Genomic DNA, 20,278 nt, shown 5'->3' with positions numbered 1-20,278 from the left:
TTTGTTGCATCCGATTAATCCTGCTTGGACTCGCATAGCCCAGCCGCTTTGGAGGTTTTGGTGCAATCATATGAACCTTGAATAAAAGCTGAACAATAATAATTCAGAAAGAATTGAGACGCAAACGAATTAGCTGAAGAACTAACAGCCACTGTCGGGCGATGCAAGTCGAAATCAAAGAACTGAAATAGGACCAGGAGATTAACTGCCAAATTTAGTCAATTCCGCTGAATATTAGCCACCCTAGTTTCAAACATGTGTAATGAAGATCTAAAAGACATACGCAAAGTCGATTTTCACTGCTCATGTTCTGCAGAGCTTGTGTGTAAAATTACAGTCGCTTAATTTAAAAATGTTCAAATGACTCGCGAATAACTGTCAAAATTAGTCAATTTCGCCTCAGCCACCCTAATTTCAAACATGCGTTTTCGCACAGGAACAAAAAAGTAAAGGACATACGCAAAGTCGATTTTCACTGCTCGTTTTCTACTTGACTCTAGTATTTGTTTGTAAAATTTCAAGTCGCTTGATTAAAAATGACTCCTTACGATCCTTTCAAGGTTTTGCAGCGAGCTGGCCAAAAAATTTAACCCTAATATGATGTTGGCAGGTATACACAGACAATGCCTTGCACATACGCGTTTGCAGAGAAGCTGCCCAAGAAGAAAGGCTTTTATTTGACTCCACAGCTGATGACTGTTGCCAACGTTTCAATTATTGGCGTCTTTCCTCGTTTATCCACGCCTCAGTTTTCCGGATCCATTTAAACTTGATATTGGCGGTCGCGACCAACACGTATCCATCAATCGGCTGAAGCCAGCGCACGTTGACTTGTCCGTGCCAGTTCAGGTAGCGCGCCCCAGGCCGTCGGGAAGACCTCGAGATCACGTACGCCCACCAGAACGTTACCAGGCGTGACGACTGCCCGCTACTGGAGGGGGTCCTGTCGCGACGTCATTGAACGTGCCACAAACTGTGAGCACCGAAGCGTGCAGTGTGCATTTTTCGAATCTATTTTTGTTAAACCGCTGTTCGCATGCATTTAAACTCTTTCAGTCTGACATAAAGGATGCAATTAACAATGCACATTAATTGATTTTAACAATTCAAGGTAATTTCGCACGATGTAAGAAGAAATATTCGCTACCCCCTAAAATCACTTGGGTTCGTAAGGACTGATAAAACCCAATTTGAGAACAACTTCTTAAGTCGGTTTGTCAATTGTGATAACGTTAAAAGATGAAACCAAAGGCATTTTAGACTTTGCTTCTGTTTCGCAAGAATCGACAGGGTTTCCTCCCTTTAATTTGCTATATAGAAGGTCCAACAGTTGAACAGATTTGTACTGAACATGGCGTATGTGAAAATACCAACGTCACTAACTACAGTAAGCTACTTCAACAAGACTCGGTTTGTGTTTACAAGATAAAACCTAATGCCTTGCTCGTGATGTCAATGGGAATGAGCGGACGTATCTTGTGAACATGTTGGATGAGTTCGAGTGAAACCTGCGATAAAACTTAATGACTTTGCTCGTGAAATCAATGGGAATGAGCGGACGTATCATGTGAACATGTTGGATGAGTTCGCGTGAAACCTGCGATAAAACTTAATGACTTTGCTCGTGAAGTCAATGGGAATGAGCGGACGTATCATGTGAACATGTTGGATGAGTTCGCGTGAAACCTGCGATAAAACTTAATGACTTTGCTCGTGAAGTCAATGGGAATGAGCGGACGTATCATGTGAACATGTTGGATGAGTTCGCGTAAAACCTGCGATAAAACTTAATGACTTTGCTCGTGATGTCAATGGGAATGAACGTGCGTATCATGTGAACATGTTGGATGAGTTCGCGGTGAACCTGCGATAAAACTTAATGATTTTTCTCGGGATGTCAATGGGAATGAGCGGACGTATCATGTGAACATGTTGGATGAGTTCGAACTAAACGAACTAAATGTTTTTGTAATGGAAAGTGGTCGTGCTTGACTTAACCCAAGTAATTTGTGTTCGATGCCGATTTCTGGCCAAAAAAATGTTGCTTTTCTTTTTCTTCTTTCAATTTACCGTTGATGGTTTTTTCTGTTAAAAAGTGCTCAGCGCAAATAATGCACAAACACTGTGACCTCGTTTAGCGCCGTGTTATTGTGTTAAATTATATAACGATGTTGATCCATTTTTTCCCCTTTTTCCTTTATTCAACCATGATCTTTTGAGAAATCTTGATAGCGTTGACTATATTTTTAGGTGCGAATTCGCTTGCGTAATACGATATTCGTTATAATCATTTCAAAATATCACGAAATTCACACCAGTCACGGTTAGCGGCTGTGGGCGCGGTTTTCTAAACGCGGCAAGCGTCAAAGCATTCACACCAGCGGTTGACGACGGCGTGATTTTCTCGCTTGTAGCGGTTGACGACGGAGTTAAATCTGATTTCAACTTTTCCGTCAGCTGCAGTGATTGGAAACTTGTTTTCCTTCGACTTGTTATGATTAAGTTAAGATGGTTTTACCAGATTTTATTTATAAATTGAGTGTTTGGTGATAAGTTATCACAAAATATTTCATGTATTGTTATTAATCGCAATGGATTAAATTGCCTTGCGTTGATTAATTTTTACCTTTGTTAAAATCGTTTGGTTTAAAAAATCTTCTGGATCAGTGCCACTAACATAGTCATTTCTCTGTTACAACAGTAATAGCGAACTGAATAATACATATGTTCTAAGTAACGCTCTGTACATGATTAATTTGTTGATTATTATGTTAATCGTTAATAACAACTTGTTTTGTCGCTTAATAAAACTAAATGAAGTTTCGTACCAAAGTTTTTACGACACAAAGACGCTCATGGTGTTTTAGATATTGAAATGATTTTTCGCTTTGGCGCCAACCGCACTGCAGGTGTGAATACGCCACCGTCATGCATCGCCATCTGCAACCGTCAACCGCGATGTGGGCGTAAAAGGAAGTTTTCACCAAACTCTTTAACAACGTGAAGCACTGACGAGGCGTGTGCAATTACCGACGCCGATTTGTTTACGCCTAAAAGACACACCTGTAATATGGCTTACATTAGTACTTCCGGGACCTCCCATTAAAACGAGGTAATGTGCATCACTCTAAAACTGGGGTTACATGATCGTCGTTTGATCTTAAACATTCCAGCATTATTCAAGTTACGAGCAAACCTGATGTCCATGGAAACAACGCTTTCACATCATGCATAAAGTACGGGCGTGAGTTGGATTTAAAACAATTCTGGGCAAAGAAAACTAGAGGTGTAATGGTATGGACATCGAATCGTTTCAAATAAATGCGTAAGAATGTTCGACTAACGATCGGAAGAATTTACATCTGCAGAACTGCGGATTGTGTTCCGTCAAATTCGCATCAAGGAAGACAACACTTCCGTAGTGTTTCTGGATGTGTAGCACGACCCGGATTGCGAATCTAGCTTTGGGTTTGTCACCAAAACATTGTTAAGGAGACAGCAAAATAGCGCTGTGTCCTTCATGGAACATATTATCACCCGCACACAATTACAAGTCCATTACTCTATGTGAAGCATGTCGTTTGCATCGCCTGAATGAAAGACAAGACAACTACCTACAAAGCCCGGATCAACTTCAGGACAAGTGTATCAAATCGGGCTTCTCGAAGAAGGCAATTAATGCAAATATTGCAGAGGCACGAACTTGGACACAGCGCTTGCGTGATGCCATCGAAAAGGGCAAATCTCGATGATTGCTTGGGGCACCGCCTTTCCTCAAATGCTCAAACTAACGCACAAAGAGAAAGAATTGAAAAGCCAAGAAAGAATTGTTTACAAACGATCGATGTCTTTAGGAAATATTTTGAACAATTACCGGCAACTGGCATTGCAAACAGACTGCAGCAGCCCCGCGGGGAGTTACGCTTGCAGACGGTGCCCAATGTGCGGACACCATGGCAACCATAAATCTATGGTTATTGAAACGACCAATTTAACGACGAAAAAAACAATACAAACTAACACAACACCTAACCTGTGCAAGTTATGGCATTTACGTTGCATCGTGCCAAATCTGTCATGAGCAGTACGCTGATCAGACTAAAAATAAATTCTCAAAACGATGGACGCAACATAGGTCAGATTGGAACATGACAACAGGCAAAGCGGGGAGTACCGAAAAGACGGCCCTGCGCCACCATTATTTAGGTGCGCACCCCTCGTCAGGTCAACACCAGCACATTGACAGCTCTTTTTCAGTGACATTTGTGGAACAACCGATGGTCAACAGACTGGATGTTTGCGAAGCCAAATGGGAAAATCTCTAAGCAAGTCCAAAAAATGATCACTCCCAGAATTCGGGGAATAACATCTAGATGTTTAATTGATGCGTCCTTCGGTTGCAACGTAAATCTGTTCATTGGTTTTATCATTGCTCTTATCACGTTCTGTGTTGTGTTTACGTCGTACGTTCGTGCTGGGGTGTTGTTGTGTTGCGTGTTCCCGTCATTCGCCCAATTCTATCTTAGCGCCACTGGAGTCACAACGCCTTCCATTGCTGTGTAGTGCATAGGGAAGGCAGTAGTACAGGACTTTTTGCTTTTTACTTAGATTTATTTATTCCATTATATTTATTATTTAATTTTTTTTCTTATTTTGCCAATTCCCGTATAGCTACCTGTGTTTACTGGTAATTTCGTATTTGCAGAAACTGAGGATGCCCGTGCATTCGAAATCAATTGTTCAATATTGCTAACAAATCAGTTGACTTCAATTTGAAACATTTAATAACATTAACTTATTATCAAAATGAATTGGTGTCGCTGACAGAGTACAATGCCAACTAAAGGGGTAGATTCTGGAGAAATTAAAGAACCAATCACGACCGGAAACATACATGTTTACCAACTGGGTATTGTAACGAAAACAAAAACAAACATTAAAGCAGTTTGGTTTCTTAACTATTTTCGTCCTGTGCTCCAATAATTCCATTCATTTTCATTAGCGCCCCCCTTTCAATAATTGCAGCATGCTTCATTATTCCGACAAAAACATGCAGAAATTTATGAAACCTTGAATGACAAAAACAACTTAAAGTATATTATGCCACAAACACGAACAACCAAACCCTTGCAAATTTCAATTGATTAATTTTTTTTGTTCAAGTACATTCCTTGCAACAACTGGGTATAATCGATGTTATTATGAAAGAAAACAAATACACCCACACATTTCCGCCACCAAAAATAAATAGTATTTGACCCATTTGGGGGTAACGGTCCATTAGTTGGAAAACACTTGCATTTGTGCCCAAATCCCTGGCAGTCAAGTATTGTATAATTTGTATTTATAATTTGTCACTCATGAAAAATTTTCATTTACGTTACGAAGTCTCACAACTGGACTAATATCTCACTGGTATAAAAATACATAAACAACATCTTACCGGTTCGCTTCTCCTTTGAATCACGAAGGTGAGATTCTCGAGGTCGGTCGGGGGGAGTGTTGAGTTACTGAGGTTGAGCTCATCTGGGAGTAAGGAGGACACGAATGAAGTAATCTCCTCATCGTTCGCTTCATGAGCCCAGCTGCAACATCGAAGTATCGCTTGTTTAGTTGGTTTCCACATGTACGACGATGCGAGATTCTTCAGCAGCTTCTTCTTAGCTTCCTTGGTACATTTCAGAAAAAGCAAATTAGTAGAGCTTGAATCCTGCATCGTGACAGAACCTCTTATAAAACAAATAAACCTAACGCACGACACCTCTAGTACGCTGACATTTTCGTGCATGTTTTTGCATTGCAATACAAACATAAATATTGTTGCTTTGGATAGACATGAAATCACTCACTTGTTTCTTCAACAGTTTAATCTTCTCGTATAGATGTTTGGCACCAACGCTTGTCAGACCGCATCCACGCAGATCCACTTGTTCAATGTTTTGAATGCAGTCTGCTACGTAAACCGCGCCATGGTCTTCTATATTGTTGCCCGAGAGTTTGAGCATCTTCAGCTGCATGAAATAATATCCAAGTAAAACATGGTATGAATAACAACAATACAAATGGATGGTATTGAAACTACAGTTTGGCAACGCGAAACAAAATAATAATAATTATTTAACTTTGACATAAATATTTTTTCTACCGATATAAATAACTGTCTCGTTACGCTGAAAGCTTAATGGTTGATGTTTGTATATTCCGATTTCTGACCATCAAAGTTTATCGACGGCAACTGGCAGCCACTTGCGTTCTTCAGCCTTCAGCTGAGGAAGCCCGAAATCAAGTTACAGCGTATTTGATCGTGAACTGTTGGTACTTCACTCAGCTATTTGATGTTTACAATACTTTATTGATGGTCGACATTTTACTGCCTACACAAACCATAAACCTCTCACTTTTGGTTTGGAAAAAATCACAGAGCCTTGGTCTTCACGCTAACAGCGACATCTTTCGGCGATATCGGAGTTCAACACTGATGTGCAGCAAATCAACAGGAAAAGTAACAAAGCAGCCGATGCCCTTTAGAATGCTACCATGTCTACTTTGCAAACGCCAACCTTGGATTTCGAGTTTGAAGCTTTGTCAACAGTGCAACCAACCTACGAGGTACAGACGCATCGTACAGCTTTGGGCTTCATCTTCAGGACGTTACCATTCCAGGTGTTAAGCTTTTATGCGAGGTGTCACTCGGTAATCCACTGTCGGTCGTCCCAGAAGCATGGATGTGATTGACGTTATTCATGGACATTCTCACCCGTCTATCCGCATCATCATAAGCAGCTTATTACCTCCAAGTTTGTTTGGCATGGATTGCGCAAGGAAGCGGGTCTATGGGTGAGGCAGTGACTCTTATGCCAGCGAGCCAAAGTACAACTGCACATCAAAGCGTCATGAAAGGAATATCCACGTCCGTCAAACCGTTTCATTTATGTCAACATTTACATAGTTGGGCCATTACCACAATGTCAAGGCAAGATGTATTTACTCACGGTGGTAGACCGTTTTACTCGCTGGCCAGAGGCAATTCCCACGCAGGATTACGTGCGCACGCGCTTTCATCTACCATTGGATATCCCGTTTCCGTATTACAGCCCACATGCCTACCTTGGGTGTTGTTGGGAATACGAATTACCTCAAAACTTGATTTGCAGACAACTTCAGCGGAGATGGTTTATGGCTCAACATTGGCTGTTGCTGAGCAATTCATTTCACCAAATGAACCCACATCACGTTTGCTTGCACTCCGAAGATCTCAGCTGCTTCCGACGCCCATGTCGAGACATAACAAGGTTTGCGTAAGCGTTCCAAAATTCGTCACGACGAGACACCCACTGACCTCTTCAACTGCGTCTTACGGTACCTATAAGGTGTTGCAACGAGCAGCCAAGACGTTTACACTTGATATTGGCGGTCGCGACCAACACGTATCCATCAATCGGCTGGAAACAGAGCACGATGACTTGTCCGTGCCAGTTCAGGTAGCGCAACCCAAGCCGCCGGGAAGACCTCGACGTCACGTACGCCCACCAGAACGTTACCAGGCGTGACGACTGCCCGCCACTGGAGGGATCCTGTGGCGACCTCACTGAACGTACCACAAACTGTGTGCACCGAAGCGTGCAGTGTGCATTTTTCGTATCTATTTTTGCTAAACCGCTGTTTGCATGAATTTAAACTCTTTCAGAGGCGCTCGAAAGTAAAGCCGCATTAGTCTGATAAAAAGTCAAAGGATGCAATTAAAAATTTACTTGAATTGATGCTACCAAAACAAGACAAGATAATTTCGCACGATGTAAGAAGAAATCTTCGCTACCCCCTAAAATCACTTGGGTTCGTTAGGACCGAGAAAACCTAATTTGAGAAAAACTTGTCCGGACGATTGGACAATTGTGATTACGTTCCAGGATGGATCCAAATACACTTCAACCATTGCTTTTGTTTCGTAAGAATCGACTGGGTTTCCTCCCTTCAATTTGCTGAATGGAAGATCTGTGCGCCAACAGTTGAACAGATTTGTACTGAACATAGCGTATGTGAAAATACCAAAGTCACTAACTATAGTAAGCTACTTCAACAAGACTCGGTTTGTGTTACAAGATAAAACTTAATGACTTTGCTCGGGATGTCAATGGGAATGAGCGGACGTATCATGTGAACATGTTGGATGAGTTCGCGTGAAACCTACGATAAAACTTAATGACTTTGCTCGGGATGTCAATGGGAATGAGCAGACGTATCATGTGAACATGTTGGATGAGTTCGCGTGAAACCAGCGATAAAACTTAATGACTTTGCTCGGGATGTCAATGGGAATGAACGTGCGTATCATGTGAACATGTTGGATGAGTTCGCGTGAAACCAGCGATAAACTTAATGACTTTGCTCGGGATGTCAATGGGAATGAGCGGACGCATCATGTGAACATGTTGGATGAGTTCGCGTGAAACCTGCGATAAAACCTAATGACATTGCTCGGGATGTTAATGGGAATGAGCAGACGTATCATGTGAACATGTTGGATGAGTTCGCGTGAAACCTGCGATAAAACCTAATGACATTGCTCGGGATGTTAATGGGAATGAGCGGACGCATCATGTGAACATGTTGGATGAGTTCGCGTGAAACCTGCGATAAACTTAATGACTTTGCTCGGGATGTCAATGGGAATGAGCGGACGCATCATGTGAACATGTTGGATGAGTTCGCGTGAAACCTGCGATAAAACCTAATGACATTGCTCGGGATGTTAATGGGAATGAGCGGACGTATCATGTGAACATGTTGGATGAGTTCGCGGTGAACCTACGATAAAACTTAATGACTTTGCTCGGGATGTCAATGGGAATGAGCGGACGCATCATGTGAACATGTTGGATGAGTTCGCGTGAAACCAGCGATAAACTTAATGACTTTGCTCGGGATGTCAATGGGAATGAGCGGACGCATCATGTGAACATGTTGGATGAGTTCGCGTGAAACCTGCGATAAAACCTAATGACATTGCTCGGGATGTTAATGGGAATGAGCAGACGTATCATGTGAACATGTTGGATGAGTTCGAGATACAGCTGATCAAAGTCGCATTTTTACCGCTGCGAATGAAATCGTGCGGAAGCAATATTTTTGTTGCGTGACGTCATAGAAGGCCCTTTGGTCGTGCGAGTGCTGGCAGCAAGCCTTTTGCGTAGGAATGGAAAACATTGTAAAACTGGTTTAGTATAGTTTTGCATTAAACAGGGCACAACAAGTAAACAAGTGCAACAAACGGATTTTGTTGTTAATTTGAGCTGCAGACAGATGGCCGCTGTTTTGACCTATTATGTCTTATTTAGTTGTATGATAATAAAACAGTTACTGGGACAGGGTGTTCTTGTTGTTACGGCTTTTATGATCGCTAAAGTGATACATGAACTTATGAAAACACGACAGAGACAAACCGTCAGTTTACCATTGTCGTTTTGTCCACTCACAGCTAAAGATAGAAGTAGGTTAATTGAATTTTGAAGCTGGCAAAGACCGCCGAGAAAGGCCGAACAAATTTGCTGATTATGCAACACAACACTGTTATTCTGTCATAGTACCACTTTTTGCCCGACAGTAGCGTTGCCTACGAGTTCGCGTCCTAAATGATTTATTTAATTCGCCACAATCCACCATAATGTATTTTTCGCAATATAGTTCGTAACTAGAAATGTTGGAATCATCAAATTAAAATCCACACAAAGGTGAGGTTAAAGTTATGACATCACACCCAAAATGACGTCATGTAATGTCACTGAGCAAAGAAACACACCATCCCCGTCTTATCGAAGTACAGAGTAATGTCGTTGCTGCCAGACCCTTTGGTCTTCCGATAATCAGGGATAAATAAGCCTTTGGTTTGTGACGTCACAGTGACATATTTTTGTGTGATGTAAAACCTTGTCCTGACCTTTGAGGTAACGTAATCTGTGGATTCTCCTGTGTTTGAAACTATTCGATATCTGCAATAAAAGGGGCCTTCTCCTATGTAAACAATGCATTTTTTCGACGCGAGCGTCTTGTGTGATGTCATTTTCGCCACAGCGCAAAAGGTTTACGATTTTTGGTCGCCGCTACTTTTCGTGTAGTTTTCTATACATTTTTTAGTTGACGTAGAACCGAAAAACTTTGGATATATGTCTGTTGTAGATGTACCTTTAGTTTTACGCAAAGTTTCCATGGCCGTGTCATATGCACTTGATTAATTTAAGGTGGTTTTAACTACTTTTATTTATAAATTGAGAGTTTGGTGATAAGTTATCAAAAAATATTTGATGTATTATTATTGTTCGCAATGGATTAAATTGCCTTGCGTTAATTAATTTTTGGCGATAATAAAATCGTTTGGTTTAAAAAATCTTCTAGATCAGTGCCACTAACATCGCCATTTTTCTGTTACAACAATAATAGCGAATTGAATAATACATATGTTCTAAGTAAACGCTCCGTACATGATTAATTTGTTGATTATTAAGTTAATCGTTAATAACAACTTGTTTTGTCGCTTAATAAAACTAAATGAAGTTTCCTACCAACGTTTCTACGACACAAAGACGCTCATGGTATTTTAGATGTATAAATGATTTGTCGCGTTGACGCCAACCACACTGCAGGTGTGAATACGCGACCGTCATACATCGCCAGCCGCTACCGTCAACCGCGATATGGGCGCAACAGGAAGTTTTCACCAAACGCGAAGCACTGACGAGTCGCGTGCAATTACCGACGCCGATTTGTTTACGCCTAACAGACACACCTGTAACATGGTTCACATCAGTAATTCGGGACCTCGTATGGACATCGAATCGTTTCAAATAATTGCGTAAGGAATTTTCGACTAAAGACCGGAAGCATTTTCATCAGCAGTACTGCGGGTTGTGTTCCGTCAAATGAGCATCACACTTCCGTAGAGTTTCTGAATCTATTTATGAGGCAAATAATGCAAATATTGCAGAGGCACGAACTTGGACACAACGCTTTCGTGATGCCAACGAAAAGGGCAAAATCTCAATGATTGCTTGGGACACCGCCATTCCTCAAGTGCTCAAACTAACGGATAAAGAGAAAGAATTGAAAAGCCAAGCAAGAATTGTTTACAAACGACCGCCATCTTTGGGAAATATTCTGACCAATTACCGGCAACAGCAAACAGACTGTAGCAGGACTGCGGGGAGTTACGCTTGCAGACGGTGCCCAATGTGCGGACACCATGGCAACCATATGGTTATTGAAACGACCAATTTAACGACGAAAAAACAATACAAACTAGAGTACAATGCCAACTAAAGGGGTAGATTCTGGAGAAATTATGGAACCAGTCACGACCGGAAACATAGATGTTTACCAACTGGGTATTGTAACGAAAACAAAATTTGAGCAGTTGGCTTTAGTTTCTTAACTATTTTTGTCCTGTGCTCCAATAATTCCATTCAATTTCAGTAGCACCCCCCTTTTCAAAAATTGCAGCCTGCTTCATTATTCCGACAAATACATGCAGAAATTTATGAAAACTTGTATGACAAAAACAATTCAAAGTATATTATATCACAAACACGAACAGCCAAACCCTTGCAAATTCCTATTGATTCAATTTTATTGTTCAAGTGCATTCCTTGCAACAACTGGGTTTAATCAATGTTATCATAAATGAAAACAAAATTTGAAACCAAATACACCCACACATTTCCGCCACCAAAAAATAACTAGCATGCGACCCATATGGGGGTAACGGTCCACTAGTTGGAAAACACTCGCATTTGTGCCCAGATTCCTGGCAGTCAAGTATTGTATGATTTGTCACTCATCAAAAATTTTCATTTGCGTTTCGAAGTCTCACAACTGGACTAATATCTTACTGGTATAAAAATACATTAACAACATCTTACCGGTTTGCTTCTCCTTCCAATCACGAAGGTGAGATTCTCGAGGTCGGTCAGGAGGAGCGATGAGTCACTGAGATCGATCTCATCAGGGAGTAAGGAGGACACGGAAGAAGTTATCTCCTCATCGTTCGCTTCATGAGCCCAGCTGCACCATCGAAGTATCAGCTGCACCCCCTTATACGACGATGCGAGATTCTTCAGCAGCTTCTTCTCAGCTTCCTTGGTACATTTCAGACAAATCAAATTAGTAGAGCTTGAATCCTGTATAGTGACAGAATCTTTTCAATGAAAAACAACTTAATTTGCTAAAATTAACTAAAATGTGCCCCTGCTTTATTGGTTGTATTGTTTTGCGTCACTCGGCTCCTCTTATGAAACAAATGAACCTAACGGACAACACGTCTAGTACGATGACACTTGCGTGCGACGCATTCTTTGCAAAGCAAACATAAATATTGTTCCTTTGGACAGACATGAAATCACTCACCGGTTTCTTTAGCAGTTTAATCTTCTCGTATAGATGTTTGACTCCAACAACTGTCAGGCTGCTTCCACCCAGATCCACTTCTTCAATGTTTTGAATGCAGTCGGCCACGTAAACCGCACCACGGTCTTCTATATTGTTGCCCGAGACGTTGAACAGTTTCAGCTGAACGAAATAATATCCAAGTAAAACATGGTGTCAACAACAATAACACAAGGAATCAAACAAATAATGGCTTATATGGATGTCGTTCCGTTTTGTTTAAAGTTTGCTTCATACAAATATAATTGCCTGTTTTGGTTGAAATACAAAGTTTAAACAAACCTAAGTTTCAATCAGTGAAGCGGGAAGGTTCCCCACGTGGACGTATCACCCGCCCTTTTATTTAAAATATAAATCGATTTTCCTAATATTATTTTGGACAAAACTCCATTTTAGTGATGTGTAAGCCTTTCCAACAAACGTTAGCACAATTTATTTTTTGGGACTTCATCGCGATTTGAACCCAGGAAATCCTGGCCACGAATCCCGACCGTTATTACATTTTACCATAACATTTACCCGTGTCGCACCATTACGTTTCTAAGTACAAAATCACTCGTGAATACGGGTTTGTTTACAAGAATGGGCACCGGCTCCATTTACAGTCACTTATGATTGACATCTTCATGTTGTGAGAAGGTAAACACAAAATATTATGTGTTGATTATATCTGACACCACTTAAACTCTGTTCGTTTATCACCGTCAATAATATGATGACGAATAATATCGTCGAAAAAATATATTGCACACAAAGGACAGAAAATCTGTTTTGTGTTAAGTTATCACCATGTCTGGTAGCGTCAGCAACGTGTAAACAGCTGGCAGGCTTTTCAAAAATTGCAGCATGCTTCATTTTTCAGACAAAAACATCCAGAAATATAAAAACTGTCTTCGGAAAAATAATCCAGCCACCACTATTAGGTCAACAATACATTTAGAAAAATTGTTATGATATAAAAAAATATGGGAAAGTGTGTTACGTCACAAACACAAACAACCTAATATTTGATAAAGAATACATATATAAAAACCGACTTTGCAACAAATTGGTTAAATCTACCACGAGTTTATAACTTTACTCCGACGTGGTTGTGCGTGTTATTATCGTGGACGTTATTCAGAAGATTTTATTTGAAACAAAATTAAACTTTTCTTATCTTTTATTCCGTACTTTCTGTTATCACGAAATGACCAAACATCGAAATAACACAGATCTCCCGCTAAAATTAAGCGCACAAACAATGACATTATTCGGTTGTTTGTGCAACAATAATTGACAACTGTGGGGTCATATTACGACCAAAATGACGACCTGGACCGAAACGATGCAGTTATGGACGCGCTTCTTTCAATCAATTCATTTATCCGACGAAGAAGACTTTATATTGGAGGGATTTAAAACACCAAACATTAAATACTGTAAGTTATTTGGCGGACCAATCATATTATGTCCCCACCAAACCAAATATTGGGGAAAGTCCCTTGCCGCCCCTCCCCCAGGATTACCGCCATGGGTACAGAAATACACAAACAACATCTTACCGGTTTGCTTCTCCTTTGAATAACGAAGGTGAGATTCTCGAGGTCGGTCGGGAGGAGTGATGAGTTACTGAGGTTGATCTCTTCAGGGAGTAAGGAGGACACGGATGAAGTTATCTCCTCATCGTTCGCTTCATGAGCCCAGCTGCAACATCGAAGTATCGCTTGCTTGGTTGGTTCCTCCATACACGACGATGCGAGATTCTTCAGCAGCTTCTTCTTCGCTTTCCAATCTTCACGTGAACATTCGGGAACTAGGGCTTCAATATCGTTGAAAACTGAAGAATCGCAAATTCCGAACGCGAACTTGGCAACAACCTCCCATCTGTCCTTGGTAAGTCGGGTGTATTGTTTCTGGAATTCTTTTAAAGGCATGATCGTCATCAGGTAAACCGCGGAGAAGAATTCTTGCCAAATGAGATGTGAAAAATATCTACGTTTATGTCCGTCCAGTATTGTCAACTTTAAGTTTCCCTGCTTTGTAATTGAGGTATTCAGAAAAGCATGAACTGTTGAGTCTTTTATTTTTGCATTTTTGAAATCCTGAACTTTGAATACAACTTTCTTGTTCCGAAATCCGTCCCAGGCCAATTTTGAAAGTTTGTTCAACTGTGGATTTTCATTCTTCAGGTGTTCAGTCTGTGGGTATTGAACACAAGTAGATGCCAGAACACGGGTAAACGAAACTAGCTGACTGTAATCATCATGACTCAGCAGATAGTTAACAGTCAGTATGAAATTAACCGGAACGTAACAGTAAGAGAACATATTGATGTTTTGTTCAAGTTTGTTCTGTACAGAGTCATATCTTGCACCGCATATCTGTTGTCCAAGTTCTCTCTGTGAGTTTGGAGTTAAGCCGAGTATCTGAGTAATAAACCTTGGTCGATGTGAAGGATGGAGTTTGTAGAATGGAGCTGGACGTGACGTGAATATCTTCCGGGAACGTGGAAGCAAATTTCCATTCAATAAATGCTTGAGATAAACTTCTGCTTTGTTCTCTTTATCCAACAGGGGAGTGGGAGCTTTACTTGAGAATGATTTGAAAGCTGCTTCATCGACTCCGTCGAAAACAAAGAGAACATCTGGATCACCATTGATTGCTTGCATTATGCCCTGAGCTACCTCTGGATTGTATTCCCAGCTAAGTAGCATGGCGTGGAGGAGAAACCGAAGGAAAGTCATGCTTGTTTTGAAATTTATATTTCGGATTACAATGTAGAAGATGAAGGATATTTTCCCAAACAACTCTCTATGCAAAGCTTGTAAAGCCCATTTTTTGCATGAAGTTGTTTTTGCGATGCCCGCTTGACCAACAACACCAACAATATTTCCATGCTTTTCGACGTACTCGAGTTTTGCTTCCACTTGTTCTGGTTTAAATTTCGATTCTGCTTCTCTTTGTGCTGTTTGCTTTGCACGAGTAAACATTTCTTCAGGGCTGATGTCACCGGATGGTCGATCGTAAACTTTAGCCAACTCCTCTCTACGATGGTAATGTCCTTCTGCTTGAAACTCGTCATCAATCTGTTGTGGTTTGCTGACTATGGATAGGTTAACTGGTGTTATGTTTCGTTGGGTAATTTCTGCAAGTGATGATTCTTCCCTGGCGATGGATTCCACTTTATCTTTTAAAGTTGACTTCAGTTCTTCGCCTACAATGATATGTTTTTTTTGTAGAACGTGTGAGGTGTTTTGAAGAACAAAAAATGGATGCCTACGCATTGGTTTGTGATGTCACAAAGTAAGCAGATTAACCCTTAAATTAATGTTCTTAAACATTAAGCACAGTTAATCCCACGAAACCAAATAAAAAGTATGACACAACGAATTTGCATGTGTTGATAAAACAATGGCGAAAATGTTCATTCTGTTTCACTCAACAATAACTGATGCTCAGTAATTGCTGATATTGCATTATGACGTAATAATATGTTCCTTCTAGAACGGATAAAGTTCCGCCACTTGTCGCTTCATGGTGTTGGGATTCGCCAAAACCCAAGCTCGTAAACGATTTTTCGTCAAAACGAGTAAAACGCGAAGAACGAAATGTCCGAAAACCAATCAATACTTTGTAAAATTGTTCTGTAGTTTCAATAGCATGGAGGAAATGGGAAAGTTATTATGTTGTTATATGAGTTGCAGACGGGGTTACACATTGTTTTGACCTGTAAGGCCTCATAGGGTACCCAACGGATTGACGCTGACCGAAAGGTACCACAAAGTGGAAATCTGTGTGCCCGCCAGTCTTAAAGCAACAGCTGCAGTGATGAGATCTTACAGATCGTAAGAGTGCGTGTACACCCTGTCTGCAGCCCTCAATTATTATGTTGTTTGCACATATATTATGTTGGTTTTGTACAAGTGAACGTTGTTTTTAGTTCGAGTTTAGACGACCTGTTTTCGGTTTCGTTTTTCACATACCTATTTTACCTATCTTTATTTTTACCTCTGGTAATTTTGTTTTTAAGGTAGATGTGTAACACATTGATTGGTCGGCATGTTGGCGGTCGAAATAATCAGTGACATAACTCGGTTGTTTACTTGTGGTGGCTCGTAAAGAGGTTGATGTTGATTTGACGGAAACTTGGTCGCTAAATTGTGTAGGTAGAGTATTGCAATGTTTTGTGTCAGAATAAGAAGGCAATGAAGAAGTCTTCCAAACCCCCTAAAGAAGCATTGCAGGAGTTTCTGTTGCAGTACAGGCATACTCCCAACGCAAGTGGATTTTCACCAAGTTCACTCCTTAACGGCAGACCAATCCGAGCAAAAATTGATACTCTGTTACCTTCACCAGCACACGTGATGCAACGTAATCAAGTAAAGCCGACACGAAAATCCGAAGATGCAATTTATTTTAAAGCTGGAGATCCATGTTATGCTTTATATATAGGCCGGAGGTCGCTGGGTTCCTGCCACTATTATTAAGTGTTTTGGCAGTCGAATGTTTCATGTGAAAGTGTTTCCCCGAGGCCCAATCTGGCGACGTCACATTGACCAGTTACGCGTTCGATACGTTTCTGACCAAGATTTGGAACCGGTGGAAAAAGGAAGATTTCTGCGTTCGGTGCCAGCAATAGACGTTCCAACCAATCCTAGCACTTCTGCGTTCGGTGCCAGCAATCCACAAAGTGGCAAGCGATCGTGCAAACCTCCAGAGCGGTTTCACTATTAACCTGATGAAGGGTTTTCTGTCTTCGGTGGGGAGGTGTTGAGGTCACGCCACAATATACGGCGGCAACAATGCGCTTGCATGCCACAGTCGCGTGATGCGTGGAACGTGCCGCAGTCCTTTCCGCGTGATTATTATTTGTGTGAGTGTTACTTTAAAATGCAATTACTTCCCTATAAATGCGTGTGTGCTTGCTTTGTTTTCCATTCTATGATTTGCAACGATACGAACAAAATAAAAAGAAACACAACACTACTAATCTCGATATTATGTTCGGTGATGATTATGTTTGATTAACCAACAGTGTTTAACATGTCGGTAATGATCACCGCGTGGTTCCAGGTTTTAGCGGATGACCGTGAGTGGATCACTAAGAATTTCTGGGTCGCCAACTAACTTCGGTCACACAAGTAATCATTCCACCACCGGTGTTTGCGTGAGTTTTCACTAATCTCAATATTATGTTCGTACTCTGAATGAAGCGTTGACAACTTTAGTTCAAACAGAAGGTAAGCACTGTTGACTTGTGTAATGTAACTGTATCCTCACAGGACGATTTGCGATTTAAAATGCACGGGTGTGAAACCGGACATATCTTCAGTTCACTGTACCCCAGTCGGACGAAGAAACACAGAGACAGGAAGGAAGAATATTAAAAATAACTACAAAAATTGTGTCACACATTGTTGTGTTTAATGCGCTTATATGCCCTTAGGTTTCTTGGAGGCATTCGTGGTCGCTTTGACATCTGCATAATCGTGTTGTGCGTTACAGTACATAATAATACAAACAAACACACCCCTATATGTAGAGTAGCACACCACGAATTTATCCTGGTATCTTATTATTATTCATTGCATTTGTCATGAATGTAAACAAGTCACTTCTTTCGGGCACTCTCCCGTGTAACATTTATGACGAACTGTACAGCCTTTGTTCATTCTGGAGAGGCAAATTACCCATGTGTGACAACACTTTATTCTACCAATGTTTACTCACATTTTTCCTCTATTTGTGATTGTAAGTTGGGGTGTTGTGGTGTTGTATGTTGAACAACCTTGACCTGTTGTTTGATCGTAACTGGTCCGGTATAGACTGGTCCAGTTGTGTGGATGTTTTGGTCGCCAAGGACAGGGCCTTCTCCTTGGATATTCTGCATGGAACGTGATGTAAAATTCAGGTTTGAAATAGGCAGTTAGGTGTTCTCGATGTGTAGTTGACTGAGCATAAACGTACTGTATTTTTACGACGTTTCGTCTGCCATGCGGCGAGACTTCATCAGGTAGTTAATTGCAATATGCCTGGCGGCAACAGGAATTTCAAATTATTCTAGTTCATTAGAAATGAAAAACACAATGAAGAAATAAACTGATTTTTATCAGAAATAAACAACACATGGATTGGCCCTCAAAAGGAAAATTCAACCTCGTCATGCAGTGATTGAAAATACCAGCAGGCCTAGCAACATTTACCACACAGGGGAGTTACCGACTTACAATTTCACGTTGTCCAGATGTCCCTGGAACATCAACTACATCATGTTGGCTGGCCGTTGGTAGAAGATCCAACATTTGTGAAAGATCATCGACATCTCTTGAACTCCCAGCTTGATTGATAGATGAATGTTCAAATGTTGTTTGAAACATGTTAATTTTAATTACATTAAACTGATTTGTGAGCATGTTTGAAGCTTACGTTATAGCAGTTATATTTCATGTGGACAGAGCAAAGGGATTATATTTACTGAACCAACTCATTTCTAGAGCGCTCATATATTTATATAAGTTGACTTAACATCACCTTGTTCTTGTGGAGCAGATGATGACATGTTTGTCTGCAAGTTTCAACGTTCCTTCGATGTTCGCTAGGAAATATGCTTGTTACGAGTTTAGCAACAGACAACAATATATTACAAACTTTCGTAACGCTTATATTAATTAAATAGGAAAATTTTAAGCTGATATCATTGCATTGAGGTCAATTAATGTTTTCATTATTGGTGTGAAAAATAAAACCTAAAGACACTAGGTCTACAGGCTTCACAGCCCAGGCACTGCAGCCTAGCTGGATCAGCCATTTTACCCTCATAAAATTTGGTCGCTATGATTTTTGTCGAAACTCTTACCTCAAAGTTGCGGTTGATCTGGTTTTCAAATACCACGTGATGCAAGTTTAATTTGCACAATGTTAGGCAAAATCACATATAGTCTCATTCTTTACACAAGAAGAAAACGTATTTCCTAAATCAACAAACATGTAAAATGAGCAAAGGTTTAGTTAACACTTTGGTACAAAGCACCTTCACAATACAAGAGACTGACAAACAATTCTCCATTACTATTTCTCAGTCTTCGGGATATTGATAAGTTATTTGTAATACAATCAAAACAGCACGTCCTGTGCAACCTGTTGAAAATTATCAACCCATGGGCGATTCAATGGAAACCAACATCACATGGGAGCCTGTACGAACTCACATTATAATATATGTTGTTTTAACCGTGCGTTTTTGTATCTTTTATCGTCTTTAGAATTTTATAAGCATTATATGAGACCTAATATTAAACTTCCCAAGAGGAGATATAACGGCTACCCCCTTATTTTGTGTGGAGAAAGAAATAAGAAGTTTTGGTTGATGAGCTTGTGATCGAAAAATGTGTGCTTGATCAATGCATGAGTACTTTTGTCTTGACCAATACATGTTTATAAACTTTGTGTTTATTCAATATCACGATTCCTTCCAGAGTAGGGAGATTTAAAGCGAACGCTGAGGTTGCTTGATTACTTCCTTGAGCTGGTGATGAATGTGAGGCGAAACCTCTACTGTTATAACGCAAACATCCAGACCAGACATCGATAATCCAACCGCGGAATAAAACCAAACTCTGTAATATCTCAATCGACCTGTACTAGTTTCACATTCAAGACTCATCACTGTTTATTACGTTGTTCAATAATGCGACTGCGGGACATTTTATTTAAAGTACAACTTTATTTTGTTCAAAATACATCTACAATTTACACTGTAATATTAAACTGATTATTTCCTTCTAGAGATCCATCAAAAAGTGCCCCGACCGCACAGTGGGACGATGTGGTTGGCGACAAACACCAAAATCTGATGCGAACATTT

The 20,278-nt window shown here is 40.5% G+C and overlaps 1 protein-coding gene across 1 annotated transcript in view; it reads right to left on the bottom strand.

Moving 5' to 3' along the window:
* LOC145906582 (NACHT, LRR and PYD domains-containing protein 3-like) overlaps positions 1–18,731 on the bottom strand; it is a 131,468-nt gene extending 112,737 nt beyond the window's left edge. The window contains exons 1-3 of the mRNA XM_082994018.1: positions 18,642–18,731; positions 18,145–18,298; positions 13,977–15,628 (exon numbers count right to left, since the gene is read on the bottom strand). Of these exons, the coding sequence (XP_082850144.1) occupies positions 13,977–15,628; positions 18,145–18,298; positions 18,642–18,716 (1,881 nt within the window). The 5' untranslated portion in view covers positions 18,717–18,731. The remainder of the gene's footprint in view (positions 1–13,976; positions 15,629–18,144; positions 18,299–18,641) is intronic.
* Between the last annotated feature and the right edge of the window lie 1,547 nt (positions 18,732–20,278).

This window comes from Ascidia mentula, chromosome 6, assembly GCF_947561715.1.
Source record: "Ascidia mentula chromosome 6, kaAscMent1.1, whole genome shotgun sequence".
NCBI classification, from domain to species: Eukaryota; Metazoa; Chordata; class Ascidiacea; order Phlebobranchia; family Ascidiidae; genus Ascidia; species Ascidia mentula.
This window is presented reverse-complemented; position numbering and strand designations above follow the sequence as displayed.